Raw genomic sequence first — 25,332 nt, 5'->3', positions numbered from 1 at the left:
AGTTAGTTGAAGTTAAACTGTAATTTAAGTTAATGTCAGTAAGGGCAATAAATTATGATAGAAATACCGTGTGCTGTAGTAAGGAAAATGTAGTTTAACATGCTTAGGAAAAAAATTTGAGATTTTAGCGATAGTTAATTGCCAGAGTAAAATCTCTGGGGTACTCATAGAGACTGTACTTCTTCAGTATAAGCATCGTTGGGGAGTGGTTTAACAGCTGTGTTGTTACAGCTATGATGGCCTAAGCATGTAAAAGACAAGAAAGATGTGGCACTTTTTTATTAAATCAATTGATTTAGCTAGAAAAAACAGACAAGTCTTTCATGCTCACAAGCCATTTCTCAGATATGCAACCTCTGAATGGTTTTGGTACAGCTGCTTCTGTATGAAGCAGGGAATGATGTTCTGTACAGTCTCTTGAGGGTCTTTTCAGTCCCATTTGCAATGATTAACAAAATCTTTCTGTCTTGGGATAGATGGGTGTTAAGGGACTGGGGAGGGAAGGCAGGCTATAAAAGCAGATGAAAGAGCTCTCTCCTACCCTGTAATTGGGGAGATTCCCTGTGATTTTCACTCCATGAAAAATGCCTGTTTATTACTTTTCAGGAGTGGATGAGAATCAGTAAATCTTATACTAGCTTCTCTATAAGTGTCAGGTGGTTTTGGATAGTAGCAAATGCTTTATGACAAGTGATATTGTGATAGGATGTGATGTGATAAAATGTTTGCTTTTTTATCTTAGAATCCTGGGAGTTTTGAAGGCAAGAGATCAAATTTCCCCCCCATTTATTGCCCTAATTTTATGAAGTTGACTACTTGTAGTCATGACTTGTTTATGAAAATTAGTATTTTAAAATCTAAAAATACCCAAGCAAGACTTAGATGAGCGTATAGAAAACAACACCACTAGGATTATTAATGAGAATTAATTTTTATATATTAGCTACTTTAGGGTAGTAACAGATATAAATAATATTAGAAGAGAGTAGTATTGCAGGTAACTTCAAAATATATTTAAACTTTTCTTTTTTGTCTCTGGACACATGTGTCTAAAACAGTAAAAATATTTACAACAAAAAGTTCCAGAAGTTGTCATATAAAAAATTTAAAAGGTAGACATATCTACAGATCTCAAACCCCTAATGGGAATATTTTGCTTACAAAGGAGAAATTTGTGCTTCTGGAGAGGAAAACACAGAATTATAGATCACAGAGAGGTTTGAATTGGAAGGGACATTAAAGATCCTAATTCTTACCCCACTGCCATGGGCAGAGACACCTTCAGCTAGGTCAGGTTGCTCAGGGCCCCATTCAACCTGGACCTGAACACCTCCAGGAATGGGGCATCTACAACTTCTCCAGGCGACCTGTGCCAGAGTCTCAGTGCTCTCACTGTAAAAAAATTCTTCTTAACAATTCATCTAAACCTGCCTTCACTTTGAAATCATTACCCCTTGTCTTTTCATCACATGCCCTTGTGAAAATTCCCTCTCCAGGTTTCTTGTAGCCTTCTCTAGGTACTGGAAGGCTGCTGTGTGTAAGGTCTCCCTGGAGCCAAGTGCTCCTCCCCAGGGCTGCCCTCAATCCATTCTCTGCCCAGCCTGTGCCTGGGGCTGCCCGAGCCATATGCAGGACCTTGCACTTGGCCTTGTTGAGCTCTATGAAGTTTGCATGGGCCTTATACATTGGTAATTAAGGACCTGTACTTTTGTAGTTATCCAAACCAAGGTGATGGAGTAGTGCCTTGTCAGCACAGCAGACAAAACTAGACAGCCTTTCAACCAGTATAACTTGTTTAGCTGTATTTATATTAAAAGTATTAGCTACATCAGGCTTTATTCTTACTTTTGTTTTCAGATTCAGTATCCGAAAGAACAGGAACTTTTGAGTTTCCATTCTGATTTTCACATAATTCATTAAACAGAAGCCTTGCAAGAATTGAGCAAAAGCTTGACAACTCACACACCAGCCTGGCTCTTGGTGTGTGTTTCCAATCTGTGACCTGCTTCTTTCAAATTAAGTGGTTTTTACAATGCTGGAACAAACATTTTGAAACACTGAACTGGTAATAATAATAACAATGTCAATTTAAGCATCAAGCTAAGATAACTTTCAGAGTTCCAGGAGAAAATACTTCATGTTTCATTTCAATTTTTCCTGTGCTTTCCAGTTTTCCATCTCAAGCTTTGAAAAAGAAAAATAATTTTTTTTCCTCCCTGAAAGTTTTTGGTGGGTTTTTTTACCTCTGGATCTTCAGATATCTAAGCTCTGCTGAACCCCTGTTATGGGGCTCTTGTAAGTTCATCCTCATTTACTCTTTTTCTTCCACTGAATAACTGAGTAGGAACAACACAGAAGAGTAAAGCCTGGAGAACAACAGGATTGCATCTTCCCAATAAGCTGATTTTACCTCTAGATGTATTACTGGTTTTCCTGCCTGCCTTCCTAGTCCTACATACATTCCATAACTTTTAGAGCAGTCTCCATTTTGTTGGCCTTAGATCCAGGTCTCTTTTGCTTCTTTTCTTAGGGAGAATGCTATGCTGTGTTATCCTGGTGTCACACAGGCTCCTCTGAGGACAGGCTGTTTCTCTGACCCAAAGGCAGCCACTTTTGTCTCTTTCTACACTGTCTCTAGTGTTGCAGAAAAAGATGCAACTGTATGATACCAATGAATTATATATGATCTATATATATATGTATGGAAAAATAGATACTCAAAATATATGAGCTGTCACATATTTTACTCCTGCTCTGCACTGGACCACAACTAAAATCTTTTAAGAAGCCTTTTGTGGAAAAAAAAAGAGAGAAATCAGAGCAACGAGAGTACAGTTATTGTGTAGGACAGACTTTTTCGCAAGACTTGGAGTTGGATCTTGGCCCATTTTCAAAAGAGCATTGCCATCTTACTGGCTACTGTGGAGAGTCTCCCTGAATTTGACAAGCAATTCTTTCCTGACGAAACTTCCATTTAAGTTCCATTTTGGCTTTACAGTAGAAGACTCCTAGAAATTATTGCTAGTGATTCTGTCCTATCTCATCTATTCTATCCTCTAACCTTTCCATAGCACCACTTTGTGTAACTCAGGGTTTCCCATCACGCTGTTTGCATTTACTCCAAAATTACACCCATGTGGTGGGTTGACCCTGGGTGGATGCCAGGCACCCACAAAAGCACTCTATCACTCCCTTCCTCAAATCGGACAGGGGAGAGAAAGCATAACGAAAGGCTCATGAGCTGAGGGCAGCAAGAGGTTGCTCATTGATTATCATCACAGGCAAAACACACTCACCTTGGGCAAATGAATTCATTACCAATCAAAATCAGAGGAGGATATTGAGAAGTAAAACAAATCTTAAAATACCTTCCCCTCACCCCTCTCTTCTTTCCAGCTGTACCTCCTGCCTCCCAGTGGTGCAGGGGAATGGGGTTATGGTCAGTTCATCATGTCTTTCTCCTACTGCTCAGAGAGAGGAGTCCTTCCTTTGCTCCAAGGTGGGGCTCTTCCCACAGGAGATAGCTCTTCACTAACTTCTTCAGCCTGAATCTTTCCCACAGGCTATAGTGCTTCACAAACTGCTCCAGCGTGGGTCCCTTTCTACAGAGTGCAGTCCTTCAGGAACAGGTTACTCCAGCATGGATCCCCCACAAACCATGGGGGACACTCACTGGACACACTCTCTCCATGGGTTTGCAGGTCCCTGCCAGGAGCCAGCTCCAACGCAGGCTTCCCACAGGGTCACAGCCTCCTGTCAGGCATACACTTGCTCTGGTGTGTGTCTTCTCCACGGGCTGCAGGTGGATCTCAGCATCCTGTGGATCTCCATGGGCTGCAGGAGCACAACAGCCTCACCACGAGCTGTATCACAGGCTGCAGGAGAACCTCAGCTCTGGCACCTGAAACACCTCCTCCCACTTGTTCACTGACCTTGGCGTCTGAAGGATTGCTCTTCTCATATATTCTTACTCCTCTCTTCTCTGAGTGCAATTTATTCTGCACAATACCTTTTATTCCCCCCTTCTTAAATATATTATCACAGAGACACTACTGCCATCTCTGATTGGCTTTGCCTTGGCCTGCGCTGGGTCCAACTTGGAGCAGCCTGGTATTGGCTTTGTTGGACATGGGGGAAACTTCCAGCATCTTCTCATAAAAGCCACTCATGTAGCCCCTCTGTTACCAAAACCTGGCCACACAAACTCAGTACAACTAAACTCCTAGTCTAGCCTTGTGGATGGATGCAGGATGATAGATAGTCTTATCAAAGATCCTTGTTCTAGTATTTCAAAGAGAACCCCAAACCTTAGACACTGTGAAGTGTGAAATGACAAGCAGAGTATTAAAACATAGGTGGTTGGGAGAATAATACCAGGAAGGTCAGTGAACTTACAAGAGGGTTTGGAGGACCAGTGTTTAATTATATTTGCAATCTGTGGCATGTTCCGTGACTCCAAGTAGCATGTCTAATTTACTCCATCACAGTGGTGTGAGTATAAACCACCTTATGGTGCAACAGGGCATGAGGATAAAACAACCCAATAGGCAGTCAGTGCACAGCCACACGTGTTTTGTGAAAAAACGTGACACAATTAATTCAAAGGGATATTGTTATCCTCTTTTATCTGAGGATATTTATCCTTCACTTAAAATTGAAGACAAGCTAATGAACTGCATCATCTTGAGAAACTAATTAGCTCTAGAAGCCTTATCCTGCCAGCACAGAGTTAAATCTGGGCAGAACCTGTCTGAGAAATTATATATACAGTTAACAAGCATGCTCTAGTTGCTCTCTGTACTGAGCTTTGCGTTGCCAGCATAAAACTGCTGCCAAAACTTGAACCTAGCTATAGGCAGAAGACAGCTGAGCTGAGGTCTTGCTACACTAGTCATTCATGGTAGAAATATTTAATTGACCTATCTTACTGGCTTTAGTCAGATTTGCTATGGAAATGATGCTAACGCCTTCACAACATCTGCTTTTCTTGTGACCTGTTAGTCAGGTTCCAGCAAACACAACAGAGGGACAGAGATCTCACAGATACTATGTTTCTGGGAGTTTAAAAGTGAAACATGCTACGCTAATGTCCCAACCAAGAGAAAGATTGCCATGCAAGATTGGCTGTCTTGTTAGTCATCAAATAATCCTTGAGGTTCAGACAATATCCTAAATACCCCAGCTACAGAAAAACTTTTCCTTGCTGCTCATGCCTTTCTATGAAAAGTCCAGCTGCTGTGGCAACCTTATATTTTCCTCAGAAGGTAGTCTGTGGTATAGACAGTGGAGGACAAAAGTCAAGTCTGGTAGAAAGAGATACCACTCTACTAACAAAACGTCTTGTAGCAGACATATGCCCAATATTAATTTTTTTGGTATGTGCTACCATGTGCGTCCTTCCTCAAATGACAGAGTGCATGTTAGAAGTTCCAAAAACAGCTGCATCTAAGCTTTTTTAAGAAGTTATTTATTTACATCCTCAAAGCTCAAAAGAAGTGTCCTTGAACTTAATTTCAGGCTTTCTTATATAAACATATAAAGAAAGAAAGGCTGATGAGATAATTCAGTCCCCTGATGAACTTGTTTGTGAAGGAAGAATAATAATTGAAATTATTGTTCTGCTAAAGAAGACGAGTGGAGCTACATATCCATCCTGTAGCAAAGGGCTTCTCTTTTTTTAAAGTCAAGCACTTGTAAATCAGGAAACCCAGGAGTAAACATAAATTCATAAGACATTCAGATTGAAAAAGATCTCTAAGAACATTAAGTCCAGCTGTTAAATTCCTCACTTATGTGGACAGGCACTAAACTCATACTAATCTCATACTAAAATAGAAGTTGCGTATTTTGTTTCTATTATCCTCATTCACCTCATAGTCCCAGCTCTGTACTATGCACTGTTCAAATCCTGTGCAAAAAAAGTGCTATTAATTTTGTCACAGACTACTGATAATTGTGACTTTAGTATTTAAGTACATCAAATCCACCACTGAATCTTTATTATACTGCTGAGACATATGGACTTAATAGAAGTGATGAATCTGAAATACTTATTCTCATTTACTCGGTGCCAGGCACTCAGGAGATGATTTTGCAGAAGATGCAGCCTTTGGTGCACAATCCAGAGCTCAGTGCTGGCCGCCTCCAGCTGCAGCACCAAGTGCTCATCACTTTTATAGCAGACCAAGGCTCCCAGGAAGTGAGGGCTGGTGCCTCTGGTGTCCCAGGCTGTATTGGCATGCCTGGCATCCTGCAGCCCTAATTCCTACAGTCCCTGCGAGCCCCAATTCCTTCCCTCAGCTCTCCAAGCGGGGCAGGCGTCTGGCTCTCAGTGCTCAGATTGCTTCTTGTAGGGCAGGCAGTGAAGGCAAAGGAGCCACAAGAGACCTGGAAGGGAAATTGCAGCATGGAGGTGCTGGCCACCTTATTTCTGGCAAACCCTCCAAATTTTCAATGGTTACTTTGAATTCCAAATGATAATACAAAAGCAGTGCTCCCGAATGTTCCTTTTCTGGAGTGTTTCAGAGCACAGCATCTCTCTGCAGATCTTAGGGATGCTAAGAGTCAGGACTACACATCTTCCTTCTGCTTCTGTTCCCTCCCTGCCTTGTCCCAGCCCACTTCAGTCCTTGCCATGGCTGACTCCTTGTTCCCTTGCCTTTTATTTGGAGTCTTTTGTTGCACCAGGATGGGGAGGGACAGCAAGAGGGAAGGTCTGGCGCTGCCTTTGCTGCTTGGAGAGGAGGCCTGTGAAGTGCATGGGGATGCATATGCTCAGTGCAGATGCCTGTAGGAGGAATGAAGGGGATGACGTGTGCTCAGCTCAGGCAGAAGCTGCAGATAACTGTCAGACTACAACAAGTCTCCCCAGCACACGCAAGCCGGGTTTTTTTCCAGAAGCTCCAAACATAGCCAAATTTGTACACATTTTCTTCAAAGGAAATAAAAGAGAGATTTTATGTGTTTTTGTCAGACAACATATGATCCCTGGTATTTGTAGAACACCCTCTCTAAATCAAGCATTAAATACTTTTTTTTAAGCCTTCTAAAAACTCCTCATGTTTGAGATTTAGCCCTCTGCTCTTTCACTGGAGAAATAATTGAGGCAGAAAAGGAAATTTAAGGCCAGAAAGAGCCCTGTGGTCTTGCTCCAGTCTCATGTGAAACTGGACCATCAGATATCCTTCAACAAATTCTTACCACATGGATCCATTATTTTTGTTAAAAAGATTTTGATGAAAAAATGCTCAGTGATGGAGAACCCTCTACATGCTTTGGTAAATTATTTTGATAGTCATTTAATTGTTATTTGGATTTAATTAGCTTCAAGTTCAGTAAATTGGATCTTGCTAGAAATGTTTGTTTCTTGTCACGAAATGTTTGTTTCCTACATAATGTAGTTACTTATTGTACGGAAGTTGTCTGTTGCTGTTCTTCATGATAACCCAAACAGTTCGAGCTCCTGCACTCTGACTGTGGGGCTCGGTTTCACAACTCATATTAGTTCTTTGCTCCGTTTTTTTTTTTTTAAGTGGGGCTGCTTCATCTAAAAACATGCTATTTACAAGGATATATCCAAAACTGTTATCATATTTTCTCCTAAGACATGAGCATTCAATAGAAACAGAAGACTTGGCACAAATGTGCTAATCACAAGTAATTTAGTGACAACAGGCAGGTAGATTTCTGTCCTGTTGATGAGACATCGTGACTGGAAATCTTTTTCCAGAGTTGATCCTGCCAAGGTGTAAACACATAATCCTGAGAAAAACCAAGCCACTCTCCAGCCCCATCCCCTTCTTGCTTTGCTGGTGGCCATGGAGTGATAGAGATGAGCACACCCACAGCCTTCTCACTCCCGGGCTGCCTCTTCGATAACTGTGCCACTTTGAAGCTGTGGTCTGCACAGCCCTTTCTTGTAGTTCAGTCATTGAATGCATGGTATGTGATTACATTCGGGCAGGAAATGATTCATAAAATTTAGTGAAAGGAGAGATCATTCGATAATGTAATCTGACCTCCTATAGCTACCAAAGACTTTTTTTTTTCTGAGTATGCCTGCATTCAACTCAACTGTTTCTATTTAATTTAAGTATAATTTCTGTTAGGGTAAAGTGCATATTACAAAAAGGCATCTAACGGTGGTTTCAAGACAACAGGATCCATTAAATCCTTTTTACCTTGTTGCAGTGTTTAAATGCTCTTGATGTTACAGATTAATGCCTTATTTCTTACTTGGATGTATCTGGCTCAGCTTCACTTTCTATGTACTTGCTGTGTTTCAGATTAAAATAGTTCAGTACTCATACTTCCTCTGGAAGTACTTTACTCTAGTCACCTAAATATTTTTTCTATGTAAAGAAATTTCTTCAGCCTGCAAGTATTTATTTTAGTTTCTTTCCTCACTCTTACCAGTTTCTAACATTACTTAAAAAATACTTACATGCAAAATGTACACACTGTTCCAGCATCAGTCTTATCTTTAAACAGATGTGAAACCACTTCACTTAGGTTAGCATCTGCATTAGCTGCCTTTGCAGCAACTCTTCCCTGGCAGATCAAACTGTGGATTGTATTCATTTTTCACTTTGATCCCTAATTCCTTTCAAGAATCACTCATATTTCAGGATGCAATCCCTATTCACTACCAATGACGTGCATTCCCTATTCTGAGATGCAAGTGTTTGCATTTGGCTGTATTAAAATAGATTGTGAATAAAGACAAACAGCCTACTGGGCACTCCAGATTGATCTGTTTCACTCTATCTTCAACATTATTTATCAATCATTTTTATAACTTTGTTAATGTTATCACCAATGAGTTTGTATTGAACCTTTATATCTGTAAGGTCTTTATAAAACTTTTTCTATTTAGCAGTAATTTCTCTATGACTACTTTTCTTTTTATTCTGTCACTTGACAGATTATTTACTTGTGGAAACTGTGCACTGTAATGCTTTGTTGAGGCTTTTAAAAAGCAGAATCTTATGCTGCTAACTTAAGTTACTAACTAATACAAGTGAACTCCTCTGTCAGCTAGAGGTGATAACTTCTCAGTGAGCTATTTTCACTCCAAAGAGTATGATATTCCATAGAATTCTGCTAAGTGATGTAATTAATCTATCTTATCAGCTTTTCTGGTATTTTGCTTGGGATGGATGTCAGATGATCATTATGTTTCCCTTCTCTGAATATTATCATATAGCAGCTGTCTTTCAGTCCTTCAGCATTCCCCAGTGTTCAGAGATTCATTGTGACTTAATGTCAGTAGTGATTCCAAGCATCTGACAGAAGCAAATTATTATGATTCACATCTACCCTTTTCTAGCAATTCTGATTCTTTCAGTCCCAGCTCTCCTCCTCCAGAAGCTCCTCAAGCTTGTAAGTCCCTTTTCCTTCTGCTGGAGTGGTGGAAGATCGCTTCCTTGGGTTCGTTATCCTCCACCTCAAACATGTAGAGAGAATGTGAAGGCTCTTAAGCATTACAGGGAGAAAGCAGAGAGCACAGCTGTTCTGAGGAGCTGAGTGCTGTCCACCCAAGCTCTTTCTGTTTCTCATCCATATGAGATGGGTGGGCTGGCAGGAGAAGGAGCCCCCAGCCTCCTTCAGTCGTGGAGATGGGCTGTTCTGTCCTAGGGGTGGAGAGAAGAGCTCACAGGTGATCAGAAGAAAACACAGTCCAGGTAGGACTGTGAATACATACTCTTCTCCAGTTTTTAGAATAGATGTTTTCGTGGTTTATGGATCTGCACAGCTTAACAAATTCAAGTGCTGTTTTCAGACATATTTTTAGGATCATTAGCCATGAATCTCCTGACTCTGTCTTTATTCCTGTCCGTGCATTCTCAGACTCATTTTAACCATGCCACCACAGGCAATAGTGGCAGTGGCAGAAGCACCCCTTAGTTGTATGTGTATCTAGGACGTTGGTGCTCAGTTGCTGGGGCAGTGCTTCATACCATGTTGCTGTGGTAACCCCTTGTTCTAATTCTGTAGAAAGTTCCTGTAGAAAGCCTGAAGAGTGCATGGCTAATACTTGTTTGATGGTAGTGCACGATTCTCCTTCTTTTCAGAGACTAGAAATAAATCTGTTGAGCACTCTTACCTTTTATGCAGTTCTAACATAAAGCCATCTCCATTTGATTAGAACTGTACAGGTTTTAGAATTATTTTCTTCATAATATTCTTCTAAATGGCATGTTATCTTTTGACTTTAGCGCTGTGACTTGTGAATTTTCCATTGGGCCTTTATCTTTCCTAACTAGCATTTTGCACTCCATAAATTCTAGCTCATATTGTTTGCTATTTATTTCCTGGTTTTTAGTTTGAATACTGAGGTCTTTTTAGTTATTTCTATTTGCTGTCACATCTTAATCAACTGATCCAGAAAGGGTTGTAAAACACAGCCGCCCTTTTAGGAAATTGAATGAACTCTTAAGTTTCAGTTTTCAGTTGAATTATGCTGTTCAAGCCTTTCTCGTCCTTCTAACTTTGCTCATGAAGGCAAGAGAAGGGAAGTCTAGCATGTGACACTGTTTTGAAATATGAACTATGAGTCATATATTCATATTATGGACAGGAAGGACTCAGAACATGAAAGTATTACAATATTGTATTAGATTTGCATGGCAAGGATTTTGTAGTGGGGGTCTACAGGGGTGGTTTCTGTGAGAAGCTGCTGGAAGCTTCACCTGTGTCCAGTAGGTCCATGACAGACCTGCTGCTGGCCAGGGCTGAGCCCACTGGCAGCGATGGCAGTGCCTTTGGGATATTATGTTTATGAAAGGAGAAAAGAGAATATGTGAGAGCAGCAGGACACCAGGATCAGTGAAGGAGGAGAGGGAGGAGGTACTCCAGGCACCAAAGAGACTCTCCTTCATGGTGCAGCCCACCGTGAGGCAGCTGTGCCCCTGCAGCCCATGGAGGACCACACTCCAGAACAGGTGGATGCCTGAAGGAGGCTGTGGCCCCATGGGAAGCCTGTGCTGGAGCAGGGTCCTGGCAGGACCTGTGGACCCATGGAGAGAGGACCCCACACTGGAGCAGGTTTGTTGGCAAGACCTGTGATGCCAAAGAGCACCCATGCTGGAGCAGCCTTTCCCTGAATGACTGCACCCGTGGGAAGGACTCACACTGGAGCAGTTTGTGAAGAACTGCAGCCCGTGGGAAGGACTCGTGTTGGAGTTGTTCGTGGGAGAGTGTGAGGAGTCCTCCCCCTGAGGGGGAAGGAGTGGCAGGGACAGTGTGGGATGAACTGACCACAGCCTCCACTCCCATCCCCTCGTGCTGCTGCAGAGGAGGCAGAGAAAATGCAGTGAAGTTGAGCCTTGTAAAAAGGGAGGGGTGTGGGGAAGGTATTTTTGAGATTTGGGCTTATTTCTCATCACCCTGCTCTGATTTGATTGGTAATAAATTAAACTAATTTCCTTGAGTTCATTCTGTTTTGTCCATGAGAGTAAGTGGTGACTGATCTCTCCCTTCCCTTATCTCAACCCATGAGCCTTTTGTTACATTTTCTCTCCCTTGTCCTGCTGAGGAAGGGAGTGGGTTCGGTGGGCACCTGGTATCCAGACAGTATCAATCCACCACAAATACGAAGAAAATGCCTTTTAATGTAAGGTCTCAGAAGAAACTGCAGTTCTTTTGGTATCTCCTCACCATTTCTGGCAGACTGTAAAAAATAAGAGCTTGCAGATTAAACCAACTTAACAAGGTCTCCGAAGGTGGCAAGAAGGCTTTATCTAAGTAAAGGCTGTGGCATAATCTTACCCTGCAGCAGTATTTATTGCACTGTATCATATCCCTCATCAACTTTGGACAGGCATTTCACCCATCTGACATCACAGGAAATCATTCCAGTAATAGTGAGAAAAATGGTTCTGTTTCTGGAAGAACTTAATGCCTGTCACTGCGTCAACTGGAGAATGACTGGTGTTTCCACCGTAACCTGCATTTGAGAGAAGGCAACTAGTCTGATCTCTATATTATGCGTCATTTCAGAATGAATTCTCAGAAGGAAAGAACAAATAAACAGCTGTAGTTAGTTGGAGTAAAAATGGAATGTAGATTTAAATGATTTTGACAAAGTAACCTGATAGGTGTCTGTTGACACAATAACTGATTTTCCAGATGAGGGAAGCACAGTAGACCTAAGGTATCTCAATTTAGCAAAGGATGCTGTGCTTGCATGTATGAAATACATTTTTGATTTTGCTTAATGAACTGGGCTTAATTCTGTTCTCCTAAAATGATAGGAAGAAAAAGCAGTTTGTAACATGAGAGGGAAATAAAAGAGTTCTGGTTGTCCCAGAATAGAAAAATGAAGGCTGACTGAAGATATGACTGATATTTAAAAATATGCCAATGAGTAAACACAATGGAGGAGGAAGAGCTATTTAAACTAAAAGACAATGTTGGCAGAAGAACAAATGGGCATAAAATGACCATGAACAAATTTAAGCTGGAAGGCAAAAGGTTTCTAGTTATCAGAAAGCTGTCTTTCAATGAAAAAGAAAGCCTTCTAAATGGTTTTTAAATTAAGTTCAGTAAGTCTATGATTTGCCTTACATGACACACATGTTCACCAGCACGGGATATAATTCAGTGCAATAGAAGTTCCTTTTAATTTTACATCTTACACAAAGCAGTAATTACTCTTGAGATATACTAACCTCTCTGGCAGCATGCACCCACTGTTGAACAACACTTAGCATGACTAAAATATTCTTTCCAACAGAAAATCAAGAGACTTTGATATTCAGCTAATCAGCAGAAGATTTAAACAGACTGAATGTAAAGACTTTTTCCCATCCTGCAATGTCTCTAAGGCTTACATACTCAAATAAATCAATAAGACCAAGTTTTGTGTGAAAATTGTCACCTCAGTCAGCGCTGCATTGGGTCTTAGTGCTAACCACAAAACTTGTGTGTCACATTTTGAGCTGCCGACAGCTATATTCCCAGCCTTTAAAAATGAGGATGTGAAGATCTGGAGAAATGCTGATTTGAATAATTGCAACCTACTAGTCACAATGTCAGTAATGGAGATAATATTCTTGTGTATTTTAAAAGCTGTGAAATCCTCCCTGCAGATGATGGGTAGTATTATTCATTCTTATTTGTTTAGCTGAATTTAGAAATGAGCCTGGAAGGGGAAAAAAATTGGATATCCAGTAAACAGGATGTATTTTATACCCATTTTATATCATGCATAATATACTTAATTGGAAAAAATGAAAATTGAACATAAACATCAATATTCTAATAATATTAGGGTAGGAAATTGGAATAAGCTGTAAGCTTCTATCTTAACTAATGCCATCATGCTTTTTTAGCGTTGCTGAATGTCACACTCAAGGAACAAACATTTTCCTTGATGGAACTTTCTCAGTGCTGTCATTTTGTACAGCAATCTGAAACACAGAAACCTCAGAACTAAGAAACCTATTCCTTTTGTTTTTCAGTGTCAAAGCCATGATTCCTCCGGGGGAATGCCTGTATGCTGGGAGGAAAAGGAGGAAACCCATTCAAAAACAGTTAAGTATCATATTCATCAGGAGGCATCTGCCTCCAAACTTATGGGCCTAGAAATGGTGTAGAAGAAGGGTTCCCTTCCTCCTCTGGCCCACTGACACAGGAGAACCTAATCTTCTTCTCTGCAATGAGAAACCCTTGGTTGGGAGGTTGGCTCTTCATGGGTAAGATGTCTCCAGAAAGGATGCCAAGCCTGAGTCACAGCACCCTTACCCATCACTAGGGGTCCCAGGGGGACGCCAGGGATGGTTGTGGTGGCTACCACGGTGCTGCCATGGAGAGTGGAGAGGGATAGTGCCCTTCCATAGGCAGAACACACTGGTGGAATAAATGCCAGCTGGGCAGTGGGTTGGAGGGGTGGTTGCCACCTTTGTGCTTCCATGCTCCCTGCTCCCTGTTCAAGGAGCTTTTTGAGATGCCATGTGTTGAGTGGCACCAGAGCACTGGCATTGCACTCCCCCCTTCCCCTTTCCTGGGCTTAGCCTTGCTTGGGGCACTGCTAAGTCCAACATGTACGAGCTGGGAAAGTGGGTCAGTTCAGCCAGCTGAAAGATCAGACTGGTAAGGCACTTTTTGCATATACAACACATAATTTTCAGACTTCTATTTACTATGGGATCACTTTCATTAGGAGAAAAATGGGAGAGGGTAATTGTGTATGTGAAGGCAAAGCAGGAAAAGAAGAAATGCAATGGAAATTTGTTACTACAAGATGCTTGAAATGGGAGGGGGAATAAAAAGGTTGCTATCACTCAAATGTAAATGAGTTCCAGATGCCATAAACCGATCTGTGAAATAAAGCTTTTTAATGTAATCATCCCACATTTTCTATGTTACACTTGATTATATGATTACGAAACACACATTTTTTCGGTGTTGAAATTATGAACTGGCACTGGTGGCCTTCACATACAATTTAAGGATGAGAAGGTAACTAAAATAGATTTCCCTATTTTCAGTTGTTCAGAACTTCTAAAAATAACCCACTTGGCTTAAAATTGTACATATTGGTCTAAAGTCAAAGGGGAGTTTCTCTGATTGTTTTATTGACATCTGTTGATATTATTTGGATTTTGGGCAGTATTTGCTCATGAACCTCTTGTTCCCACTTAAAATGTGTTTCTTTTAGTTTAAAATGTATCATATTTCAATAGACAAAGATAATGGCATAAGCAAATGATTCTTCCTGCAAAAATCCTGAGTGTTGAATTCTGCACTACTGTTTCAGTATGTATGTGGATATTTGATTTTATAACAATTGCAAGAGGGATGGAATATTTCCAGTACATTAAATTACCTCTATGCAGAACTGTTTATGGATCATTACTTTTGTGAGAAAGGAAGGAGACTTGCAGTTGCTTTGAGAAATATTAAGCTTATGTTTGGAGTTTACATGCTAGCTAGAACTCCTCTCAAAGATGATTTCTAGATAAATGCAATGGCTAAGAAAACTACCTGCTAACAAATCACGGAAATGAACCACATTGGCCTTTACAGAAGTTCTGGCTTTAACACTCTCAGAAGCAAATTCTCACTTGCTTTACACAACCAAGTTTTCATCTTGGGAGCCATTGCAGTTAATGCTGCCTTGAAAATAGCTTTTCTATGACGTTGCAGTGCAGGTACCTGAGCATGAACTTATCAAGCCAGGACATGACAATTTTGATTAAGAAACATGGGTTAAAACAAAGGGAACTGTTTGGATTGTTAGAGTGCTGAACTCCCACACTGGAGATAGCACTCCATTTTCTCTGGTTAGTTACTTGCCACTTGCTGAGGATGATTTCTCAGTTCCTAGCAACACTGGTCTCTTCCTCAAACCTTATCTGTTTGTGGGCTTGGTCTCTGGTAAGCCTTTCCTGTGCTTAATTCCCTCACTTGGGGACTTTCCTCTAAAGAGGCTCTGAATGCCCCAGACTGGGTGACAGAGCTGCTTTCCCAGTCTGTCTTACTCACATTTCAGGACTCCAAGGTTGCTGCCTTGAATAATTTATCTTAAATTTAGAAGGGTAGACAAAGCCTACTAATTGAGCAACATATTTAACCATTATTTTATTCCATGTCGTACCATCTTTGTTACAGCTTATTCCTCCTGTTTGACAGCACAGCACTTTCTCCTCCACAGCTTTGTTTTACTTTCCCCCCTATCATTCTGCCAATGCATCAAGGTAGATACTGGCACCTGTTCCGGGAGCAGTATTTGTTCAGTTGTAAAACCTGATTTTTCACAGCAAATAAAGTTGATGGGTATTCTTTGGCCAGTCCTCTCTTTTTAATGTAAATAGTCCCCAGAATTTACCTTTCTTTTAACAAAAGGATAAGTGAGCTCAGGTGCCTCAGTGTGAGCAGGATACTTGGATTTCAATAGGGATTCATGGGTTAGTGCTTTTAAAGGTCAGAATTTAAAGGACAGAGGTGCAGCTTTCCCCTCTGCAGAACAACATTTATGTCTCCCCATACTCAGTGCATCCCAAGGAGCCAACTCTCTGACTCTACAAAATCCTCTCATCATTAGATTATCAACCAGGTGGTGATTCTGCAGCTGGTTTTTAATCCAGAATATCACAGAATGATCTTGTTCATTAGGTTCACGAATGTTTTTCAGGCACAGGAATTCTATTCTGAGGTGGTTTTACACAACAATGAAGAAACTATTTTTTGTGTATTGTATTTTGCATATTTGTATATTTTAAATATATTAAAATAGTCTTGCTTTCTACACAGAACTAGTAGAGACTATCTTCATTAGGTTGCCATTTTTCAAATAAAATATAAGGTTCAGGTTCTACTTTTATACATGCAAGAAAGTTTAAAAACCATAGTTGTTTTCCTTTTGTGTCCAAAAACTTCCAAACAAGCCCCATTAAATGTGATCTACAGTAAAGAATTTTGGCATTTATGGGCACAGTTCAAACACCTGGAGCTCAGACAGATTGAAAATTTTCCATCAGATATGCTTTTCAGCCAGGCAGCCAGCGTTTTGACTAAAGGAAACATTTTCTACCAAGTGTTTATTTCCTGTGGAAATCCAACATTTTACTGGTAATTCAAGCATCTGGAAAGTAAAGAGATCTTGTCTTTAACCTCAAGCTAAAATCACTCTGTTGAAATGAATACTTAAAAGTGCTAAGGCAGTGCTTCAGGACAGTCTCCGTTTGAGAACTTCAGCCACTTTATCTCAAACCCTCAAACCCTGGCATCTTGTAAAACCCTCTCCCTCTACAAAACATTTCTTGTAATGTTTTACAGCTCTTTAAAGGCACCTACACCTGCCCTAGCTCTGACTGTATCTATAACTGCTTCAGACTTCTTCACCAGAACCGTGCCAGGGTAAACAGAGACCTCGGGAGGTGCAGCTCTCTCCTGCTTCCCAGTTCTCATTTTAAGACACTTTGTGGCATAGCCCTTCCTCTTACTTGGTACCACACTATCCCACCTCTCATCTGCTCTGCTGGTGTTGTGTCTTCTTGACCATTAGTTCTGCTTTCACCTTTCCTTGATATGAAGAGGCAGAAGAGACATAGAAGGTGGCAAAGGGCCCCCTTCAAGCAGTTTTCTCTCATTCTCTCCTTTTGGTTCGAGGAGATGGTGAGGATCCATACACACATGGCTGCCACTGGAGCTCAGCTCTGCCAGGATTCCTATAAAATGTCCAAGCACAGCTCAGTGACTGAGGGTGCTGGTCAGTGCACTCATGATAATCATCTGCTGGTACTTTGCTCTCAGCCTATCTTTTGCCTCTCATGGTCTCTCTCTTCCCTTTCCCTTCTTACTGAAAGCTTGCTGTCATGGTAAATGATTAGACCTTTCTCAGCTCAGGTCTTCTTTGGCATACTTATAAAACTTATTCAGAGCAAAGTTTCCATTAACAGGGTAGGGCTCTGCAGAGGGTAGGGAACAGCAGACAGCTGTATTTGCAGGAAATTCCTCTGCCAGCTCACCAAACTGGTTTACACTAGTGGCGGTCTGTGTGTCACGGGCACACTGAATCACTCATGGGAAAATGGCTCAATGCCTCGTGTACCACCAGAACAGAAAATGCTCTCCACACCAGCTCCCACACAACTCCCACCACACATGGACTGCTAATGTGGATCCTGCACAGGTACAAGTACTTGTTGCTACTGGGCACTTTAACAACGTGAACAAAGGAAAGCCAGATTTATTGCTTTAATTACATGTGCTCCTTTACTATAGCAGAGTTGTATGGAAAGCAGAGTGATGAAGGATCATTGAGTGACTCCTATGTCTCTGTTTATAGTTTGACAATCCTGAGTTTAACATGAACACAACAAGCACCATGTACTTTCAGCTCAAAATAAAGGCTAGAATTGCTGTTTGCCTCAAAGCAGCCCACTGAAGATGTTCCCTGCCCGTGCCTTTCTGTTTATGGCTAGCTAACTGAGCCTTTCCATGGAACTCACATTGTTTAAAATCACATCCACTTGGCACCTTACTACCATTTACATCAAACCCCTGTTTGTTTGGATTCACTCCCTTACTGAATCATTTCCTTGAGTTTTCAGGAAGACTCTGTCCTGAACTTTCTCCCCTAGTCTTTTTACACCATTCCCTGCCATCTCCAGAAAACTATTCCTTGCACTCAGTACAAAGGCAGACCACCTAATTGCCTCAAACCATTCCTCTCTGGCATGGAGCAGCCACTATTTTATGTGGTAAATAGGCTTGAACAACTTCTATTTCATGTTACTCTTGACAATTTTTACTTCTTGAACTCATCAGTTTAATTTTCCTTATTGGAATTAATTTCTTCTGTCCTACTTTGCTTCCTTGCTTCAGCTGGTTTGTCAGATGTGAAGACTGATTAGCAAAAGCTTATGTTCTTTAGCTTCTGCTTAGTTATAGGCTATGTACCCTCAAAATTACTGCCCTTCATAGATCAGACATCCTTTTGGTGTTATTAGATGGCTCAGCCTACAAAAAGTAGCTAGCTCAGAAAAATTAAAGTGCACTATTCCTTCTTTGTTGATGGCATTTTTTATTCTCGTATTTCCTCTGTCTAGTATAGGAAACTTGTTCGTTCATTTATCCCAATCAGGAAAATCTTCTCCATGTCTTTGAAAGCAATTCATTGAGTCATTGAAGAACCACATATTAGTATCAGCAATTTTTAATGAAAAAGCAGAAATTACGTATTTTCAGTGGAACCTACCTTATATTTTTTCCATCCATTCTGTCCACTGATGCTGTTCCCTTGAAGTGAGGTTCTTAAAAGTAGCAATGAATATTTTATACCTGATTTGCTTTAAGAAGTTTTCAGTTAGCAGCAGTCACACATACAAAACTGCTCTTCAAAAACCTGATCTTTTGTTTTTTTACTAATTCCTAAATTAGTAATCCTAAATAAGTTGTCCTAAAAACACAACTTTTTTTAGAATGACAACTGCAATGACAATACTGTTGTAATTTAACACCTTAACCACCCTGTGAAATGTTAATGCTCAAAATTAAACTTATGATTGAAAAATGAAATAAATGTGTGTAGCATCAAAATGCAGTAGTAAAACGTGACAAATAATTAGTTCTTACTTTCATTGTCCACTGGAAAGTCAGCTAGCTACTTAAGATTATCATCCTGGGATTCAGTGAGGTGAAAGTAGAAACTTTTAGCACAACCATAGTTTTCTTACTTGCCCTTTCCCATTCTTGAGTATTCACGTAGTTTATGCCTCCAGTGTCCCATAGCTCATACCTGTATAATGCACTTGACTACTGCTGTGTCCAGCAACAGAACTGCTGGGTCCTGGCTACTGAAAGGAGCCACCTTCTCACCTCCCACTCAGTTCTCCTTGCTCAATGGACAAGCCTGTGCTTCAGCACTGAGCACCCCTCACCATCATGCTGGAAATAAGGTCCCCATGTCTGTGTGCGAAAGCACCAGCTTTTCCTTTACTCCCTCTTGAGAACATCTTACACTTCCTCTGGGAATATCTGTGAACATCTGAAATTGAGGTTCCTCACTTGTGATGGATTTCATCTTACTGAATTTTCAAAACAGCTATTCTAGGTTCTCTAGTACTGTCCATTATATAAGAGGAACACAAAATGAGGGCGGACTTGCTTGGCTTAGAAAGCTGAGTAACTTTAATCTCTGTGTTTTGTGAGGAATATCAATCTTCTTAAGAAACCAAATTGTTATCTTCATTATTACTGATCTAGGAATGTAAAAGTGAGAACGTACATAGGAATTTTGAGCTTGAGGAAAGAATTTCTCTTCACTTTGTCTTCCATACTTTTTAAACTCATGTCTAAAGACAGGCTCTTCTCTTAATTATCTCCTAAGCCACACGTTAACTTTGAGTCATTAAATGGAGGGAACTAAGATGCTTCGAATGAATACAGTGGGTATTGAATGGGTTCATGCATTAGTGACTGTAATTTCCCCTACTGTTCTGCCCCTCATTTGTACAACAAAGATGAGAAATTGTTTTTCCTGATATTGACTAGAACATGGAGATAGTACCCACTTCCCTAAGGTGAGAGGTCCTGACTAAGGGATACCAATTCTTCACTTTTTGCCTGATACGAAAAGAGAAGACAAAGCCTGTGTCTTTGCACCATGGAAAGCACAGAACAGTAAATCTCTTTTTATCAGAGGACAGAGACTTTAAAGATTTTAATAGAAGCTAAGCAAAATATTCCTATTATCAATTAATTGCATACAACATCTCAGCATCTGGAAGTAAAACAGGTAATCTAAAATGTGTTCTCCACCACAGAAGGCCTGCAGTTGGGAATGAAAAATCGAATCCTTCGAAGAGACACAGAGACCGCCTGAATGCAGAACTGGACCACCTGGCCAGCCTCCTTCCTTTCCCGCCTGACATCGTATCAAAGCTGGACAAACTTTCCGTCCTGCGCCTTAGTGTCAGCTATCTCCGGGTCAAAAGTTTCTTTCAAGGTAGGTTTCCTTAAGATCTCAGCATCCTCTTAAAAGTATCCCTCTAATTTATAGCCACTTTGTACTGATCCTGCGTAAAAGTAACAAATGGTATTATATTGATAAAGGCAGGGTAAAAAAAAATCTATTATTGAACTAATTTTGTTCATGGGATGTTGCATAGGAAATTTCATTCATTTCCTCTTAGGTAGTTTGTGTGTTTTTCACCAAATAGTGGGAAAACGTCCAGCTTTCATCAGCAGGCTTTCGAAAATGGGAAAACATAACTGTGAAATCTAAACTGGGGAAGAAGCTTGGGGTAAATGTAATACCTGTTAATAGTATGAATTCTCTATTTGAAACTCATGAAAGTTCAAAATGCCTGTTTAAGTACAATGGGAAAGTCAACCAAAAACTGTATTACCTATGTTTGCTGTATGCCAGGAGAAATGGGTTCACTTGAAAAGCCAAAATGATCACTGTCTTCCATGATAAGAGAGATTCAAAGTTTAAAGTGCTGAATAAAGTTGTACTAGGCTACATTTCATTTGTACAGTTGTCTGGCACACCACAAAGTGAAAGCCAAATGTGCGTTTTCGGATGCACATAAAAAGAATTCTTCCAAATTTGAAGATATTTTGAATTTCCTCTGTTGCTGAGGAGTTCACAAAAGCAAAATCCAGATTAGTGATTTAATAATGGAAATCTTCTCTAGAATTATTTTCAAAAAAAGGAAAAAAGTTCTGTGTATGAAGTAGAGTTGACCAAAACTTATAGTTGGACTGCAGAGATAAACAGAAGTATTTTTATGGACATTATTTTTCCTTTATTGCTCTTTATTATTTCTTCCTGTTACTATTTCTTATGATGCACAATGTATGTGTGTATATATATATATTTTTTTTTTTCTGTAACCAAAGAATATCTGTTGATTGCCTTCTTGCTTTTAAAATGCATTTTAGTATAAAAGAAGTGCCAGCTTGAAGAGATTTTGGCAGGCTGCAGGGCATTTTACAAGGCTGACATGAGATTACAAAGGGTGATATCACTGATAGCAGGAGCCTCCCCTGTCAGCTGTGGCAGGTGGTTGCCCAGCCTCCAGCATCCTGCAGTTTACAGAGTGCCTCTCTTTCCCTTTGAACACATACCTGAGTGCTGTGGCCCCTTCCTCTAAGCCTGACTTTTGTTTCTCTTGTATTCACAAGCAATAATATCTCTTCAGCTGCCTTTACTACTCTTCTGCCAGAGTTTCTAAGGTCCATTGTCTTCTTTTCTTAAAGGGATGAGATAAAAGGAAAAGAAGTAAACCCAGGCTGCATTATGTTGAAATGTTCTGTGTTCCATGTTTCAAGAGATTTCCTTTAATTTAATCCCCAAATTACCTAATTGAACACATAGTTTGTGTTCCCTTCATTCTTATTTTTAAATGTTTACATCATGAAACTAAGGTTACAGAAAGCATTGTTTACAGTAAAGGAAGGAAACTACATGCCATTTTAAGACAAGAGAGCAGGCTGGAGCTTCAGAAGGATGGAGTGGAGGAGAGGTGAGCTGTGGAAACTGAGCTGTGCGAGGAATGGTTGCAAATGTTGGGATTTGGCAGAGTCTGCCAAATCCCTCACGAACATCACGATGTACTTACTTCTAATTATCAATAAAAAAAGACAAAATCTGCTTGTTTGGGGGTTTTCTTAAGCAAAAACTTTGGTAGCAAGTCACCTAAAAAAGCAAACAAACATATTCATCCCAGCGTTTCAATCTGTCTTGTGATGAAAGAGGATAGAAGAGCAGAAATGGACTGTTTGTGGCTTTTAAAATCAAAGGATGGCAGTAAATTGGGAGCTTATAAACATTCTGAGGACAGAGAACAGACCAGGGGCATACAGAGATGGCAGAAAATTGGATAAAAAAATGTATCTGGAAAAATGGCTTAGTAAATCTGTACTAATTCACTCAGGGAAAATGAATCCAAAGAAACTGGTGTTCAATAGACAAGACAAACCTGGAAAAGAGAACTTAAAAACAATAATGAGAACATAAAAACAATAATTGAAGAGGGACTGTGGTCAGCAAGTTGTTCCATGCCTGTAACACGGTATGTTGACATAAACAAGAAAGCTAAGTGTGGATTTTCTTCTCTTTGCCCAGAGGCAGCATGCCACTACACAGGAGGGTTATAATCCCTCTCTGCATGAGACCAGCATGACTCCATCTGGAATAGAGCTTTCTGTTGTGGGCATCCCCTGGTCACAAGAGCATTAGTACATATTACAGGGTTTGGAACAAACACAGGCAAGAAGTGGCTATAAAGTTGCATGGGCAAAAACAAATCAATAAACAAACAACCTCCAAAAAGCTAAAGTTAGCTCAAATGAGTACAACTTAGATTCTTTGGCTGTTTTTCTTCATAGGAGGAAAAGACTAGAAAGGAAGGAATGCTTAGTATATTTTAGAGTGGCACAACGGAGGAGCCAAGGAACGATGAAGCCCAAGATGAAATTTGGCTTGAATATCAAGCAAAACATATCTGTAATGAGTTCTGTTCAGCTCTCTGATATTCCTAAAGTGGATGCAGTGGAGATTCAGTGCATTCAATCTTGTAGTGTGCAACAGACAGTACCGTGAATGTTTCATTTTAAAAAACTGTTCTCTGAGTTTTGAGGAAGTTAAGCTTAAATGTCATGTTTTTAAAACATGCTTTTAAGAATATTGCTTGCCATTTTAAAAAATAAATGAGCAGTGCTGCTTTACACATAGGTTTATATGTGACATTGCATATTCAACCCAAAACAGGTCAGCATTTCCCATGCCAATTACAGTGGCACACCTTCAACAATGCCAGCGGTTTCTGGGCACATTTACTTACCACTAGGTGTCCTTTCAGCAGCTACTCTGCCATGGTCAGGGCACAGTACAAACATATTTATGAAGATCAATAGCCAGCTATAGGAAGGAGTAACCTCACCATATTGACTTCAAGTGTGAAAATGGTTTTGCAGACAATTAGGTATTAATGCATGGAGAGCATCCATTAGTCATTTATTCCCATTTTAGTGACCATTAGACGTTAGCACCTTGAAGCATATGGCCAGTTCATCTTCCTTGAGTTGTTGACACGAAGGCCTGGTTCCTTTCCAAAACTTAGAGTTGGTTGTTGAAACAGATATTCCTAGGATTCAGTTAAAGTCATTGTGGTGAATTCCCTCCCTCATTCCTAGAAATGTTTTCCCTTTGTTTCAGAACCATTCTTCTGTCAACTTTAAGATTCTTCATATCTCTGTTATCAGTTGGCAGAGGCTCTATTAATAGCCCCACTTCCCCCAAGCTAGAGGCATTTAGTCATTTTGAATTTTCCTGATAAGCACTTCAAAACAGCTTGCAGCAATAACCTTCCAATCTCACCGAGTCTCGTGTATGAAGCAGCTGGGTCTGAACCAGGGTGAGTTGATGACGGAGACACACCAACTGCTACAGGAAATGGTGACTGTCATTTGGCCCTGACAAAGACTTGCTTTGGGTGGGGCTCCTGTGAGCATGGAGTGGTGCTTAGTGTCTCTGACCACTTGAGTTTGCTGGGCCTCTGTCTTGGATATGTTCCATCTAGTTAATTGTAGTCTGTCTTCCTTTACCACGCTTGACAATACATCCTTTAGTACTTCTCATTTCTCAGTTTTTCCACTGGTGGGGACATGGTGGTCTTGCTCCACTTCTAAACCAACTGCATTTTGTTGGTTGTTTAACTTGTTCCCTTCTAGTACAGGTAATGAGTTAGTAAATAAATGTCAGAAGAATAGCACCTTGTCCTTTCAGCAGCTCAGGTCCTTTCTGAGAGAGAAATAACTTATGTTTCCCAGTCCTTGTAAGGAAACCAGCTACAACAATTTAGATAGACCAACACAGTTACAACTAGGGCTATATAGCTCCTTATCTTTCAGTTCTTAGTGTAACTAACCTTGTATCAATAGGCCACTCAAACTTTTCCTTCAACATCTCATTCATTAATGTTAGACCTTTCAGCCATAAGCATTCCTGATAAATGATACCTGACGTTGAGTATAGTCTTAGGTGGGAAATATAGAGACCTCAATATGGATCAATTTTTAAAAATTTTAAATCCTTTACTACATCATTTATATAAAGCATAATTAAATTCAATAGCTTGTAATTTTGCCCATCTGGACATTTTTTGTATACACACATATACATATGCATAAACAGAGACGTGCATGCAAGCACAAAAGCAGTGTCTTCCCAACAAAAATCTCTCTCATGTATTATTTTGAATCTCTGTTTATTGCAGATTTCAGTGCCTTCTCTGTATTTACTTACTTCCAGACTTCATTTGATTTTGAAAGCTAAAAATCTGATAGATTTATGGATGACTAAATATGGACTGTAGAGAGTCACAGATGAACTCTGTGAATAAATATTCTTAAAGTTCCTGTAAGTTTTATATTTAAAGTGCAATCCAGATCTTTGCAAAATTAGTGACAGTCAAACATGGAGACATGTTGTTTGACCTGCCTTAGACTGAAGTTATATATGGATTGTAAACTGAATTACAGTAGAGGTTGAGAAATTTATCTACAAATGTTAGTTCATCTGTTTCCATGCAGAATTAAAATTTTTAAGGAACAAGCCTGTAGTGAACCTTCCTGAGTAATAAGTTATGCATTAACATGAGGGTCATTGTCTAATATTTTTGCAAATTTGCAACATGTCTTATTTAATACCTTCCTTTGCAATCCCTAAAATCCAAGCTGGAAGTCTCCTGCTTCAGTTTGAGCCCACCTTCTGTAGAAAAAAAATTGTTTCCATTTCTCATGGCACCTCAGCTTTTAAAGCCATGAAGGTGATCCTAGCAGATGGAAGCAAAAAGAGGCAATAAATACTAAACT

The 25,332-nt window shown here is 40.1% G+C and overlaps 1 protein-coding gene across 1 annotated transcript in view; it reads left to right on the top strand.

Moving 5' to 3' along the window:
* AHRR (aryl hydrocarbon receptor repressor) overlaps positions 1-25,332 on the top strand; it is an 84,464-nt gene that overhangs the window by 5,280 nt on the left and 53,852 nt on the right. The window contains exons 2-3 of the mRNA XM_014875174.2: positions 13,464-13,535; positions 20,274-20,455. Coding sequence (XP_014730660.1) covers positions 13,474-13,535; positions 20,274-20,455 — 244 coding nt within the window. The 5' untranslated portion in view covers positions 13,464-13,473. The remainder of the gene's footprint in view (positions 1-13,463; positions 13,536-20,273; positions 20,456-25,332) is intronic.

Source organism: Sturnus vulgaris, chromosome 1, assembly GCF_052056855.1.
Source record: "Sturnus vulgaris isolate bStuVul1 chromosome 1, bStuVul1.hap1, whole genome shotgun sequence".
NCBI classification, from domain to species: domain Eukaryota; kingdom Metazoa; phylum Chordata; class Aves; order Passeriformes; family Sturnidae; genus Sturnus; species Sturnus vulgaris.
This window is presented reverse-complemented; position numbering and strand designations above follow the sequence as displayed.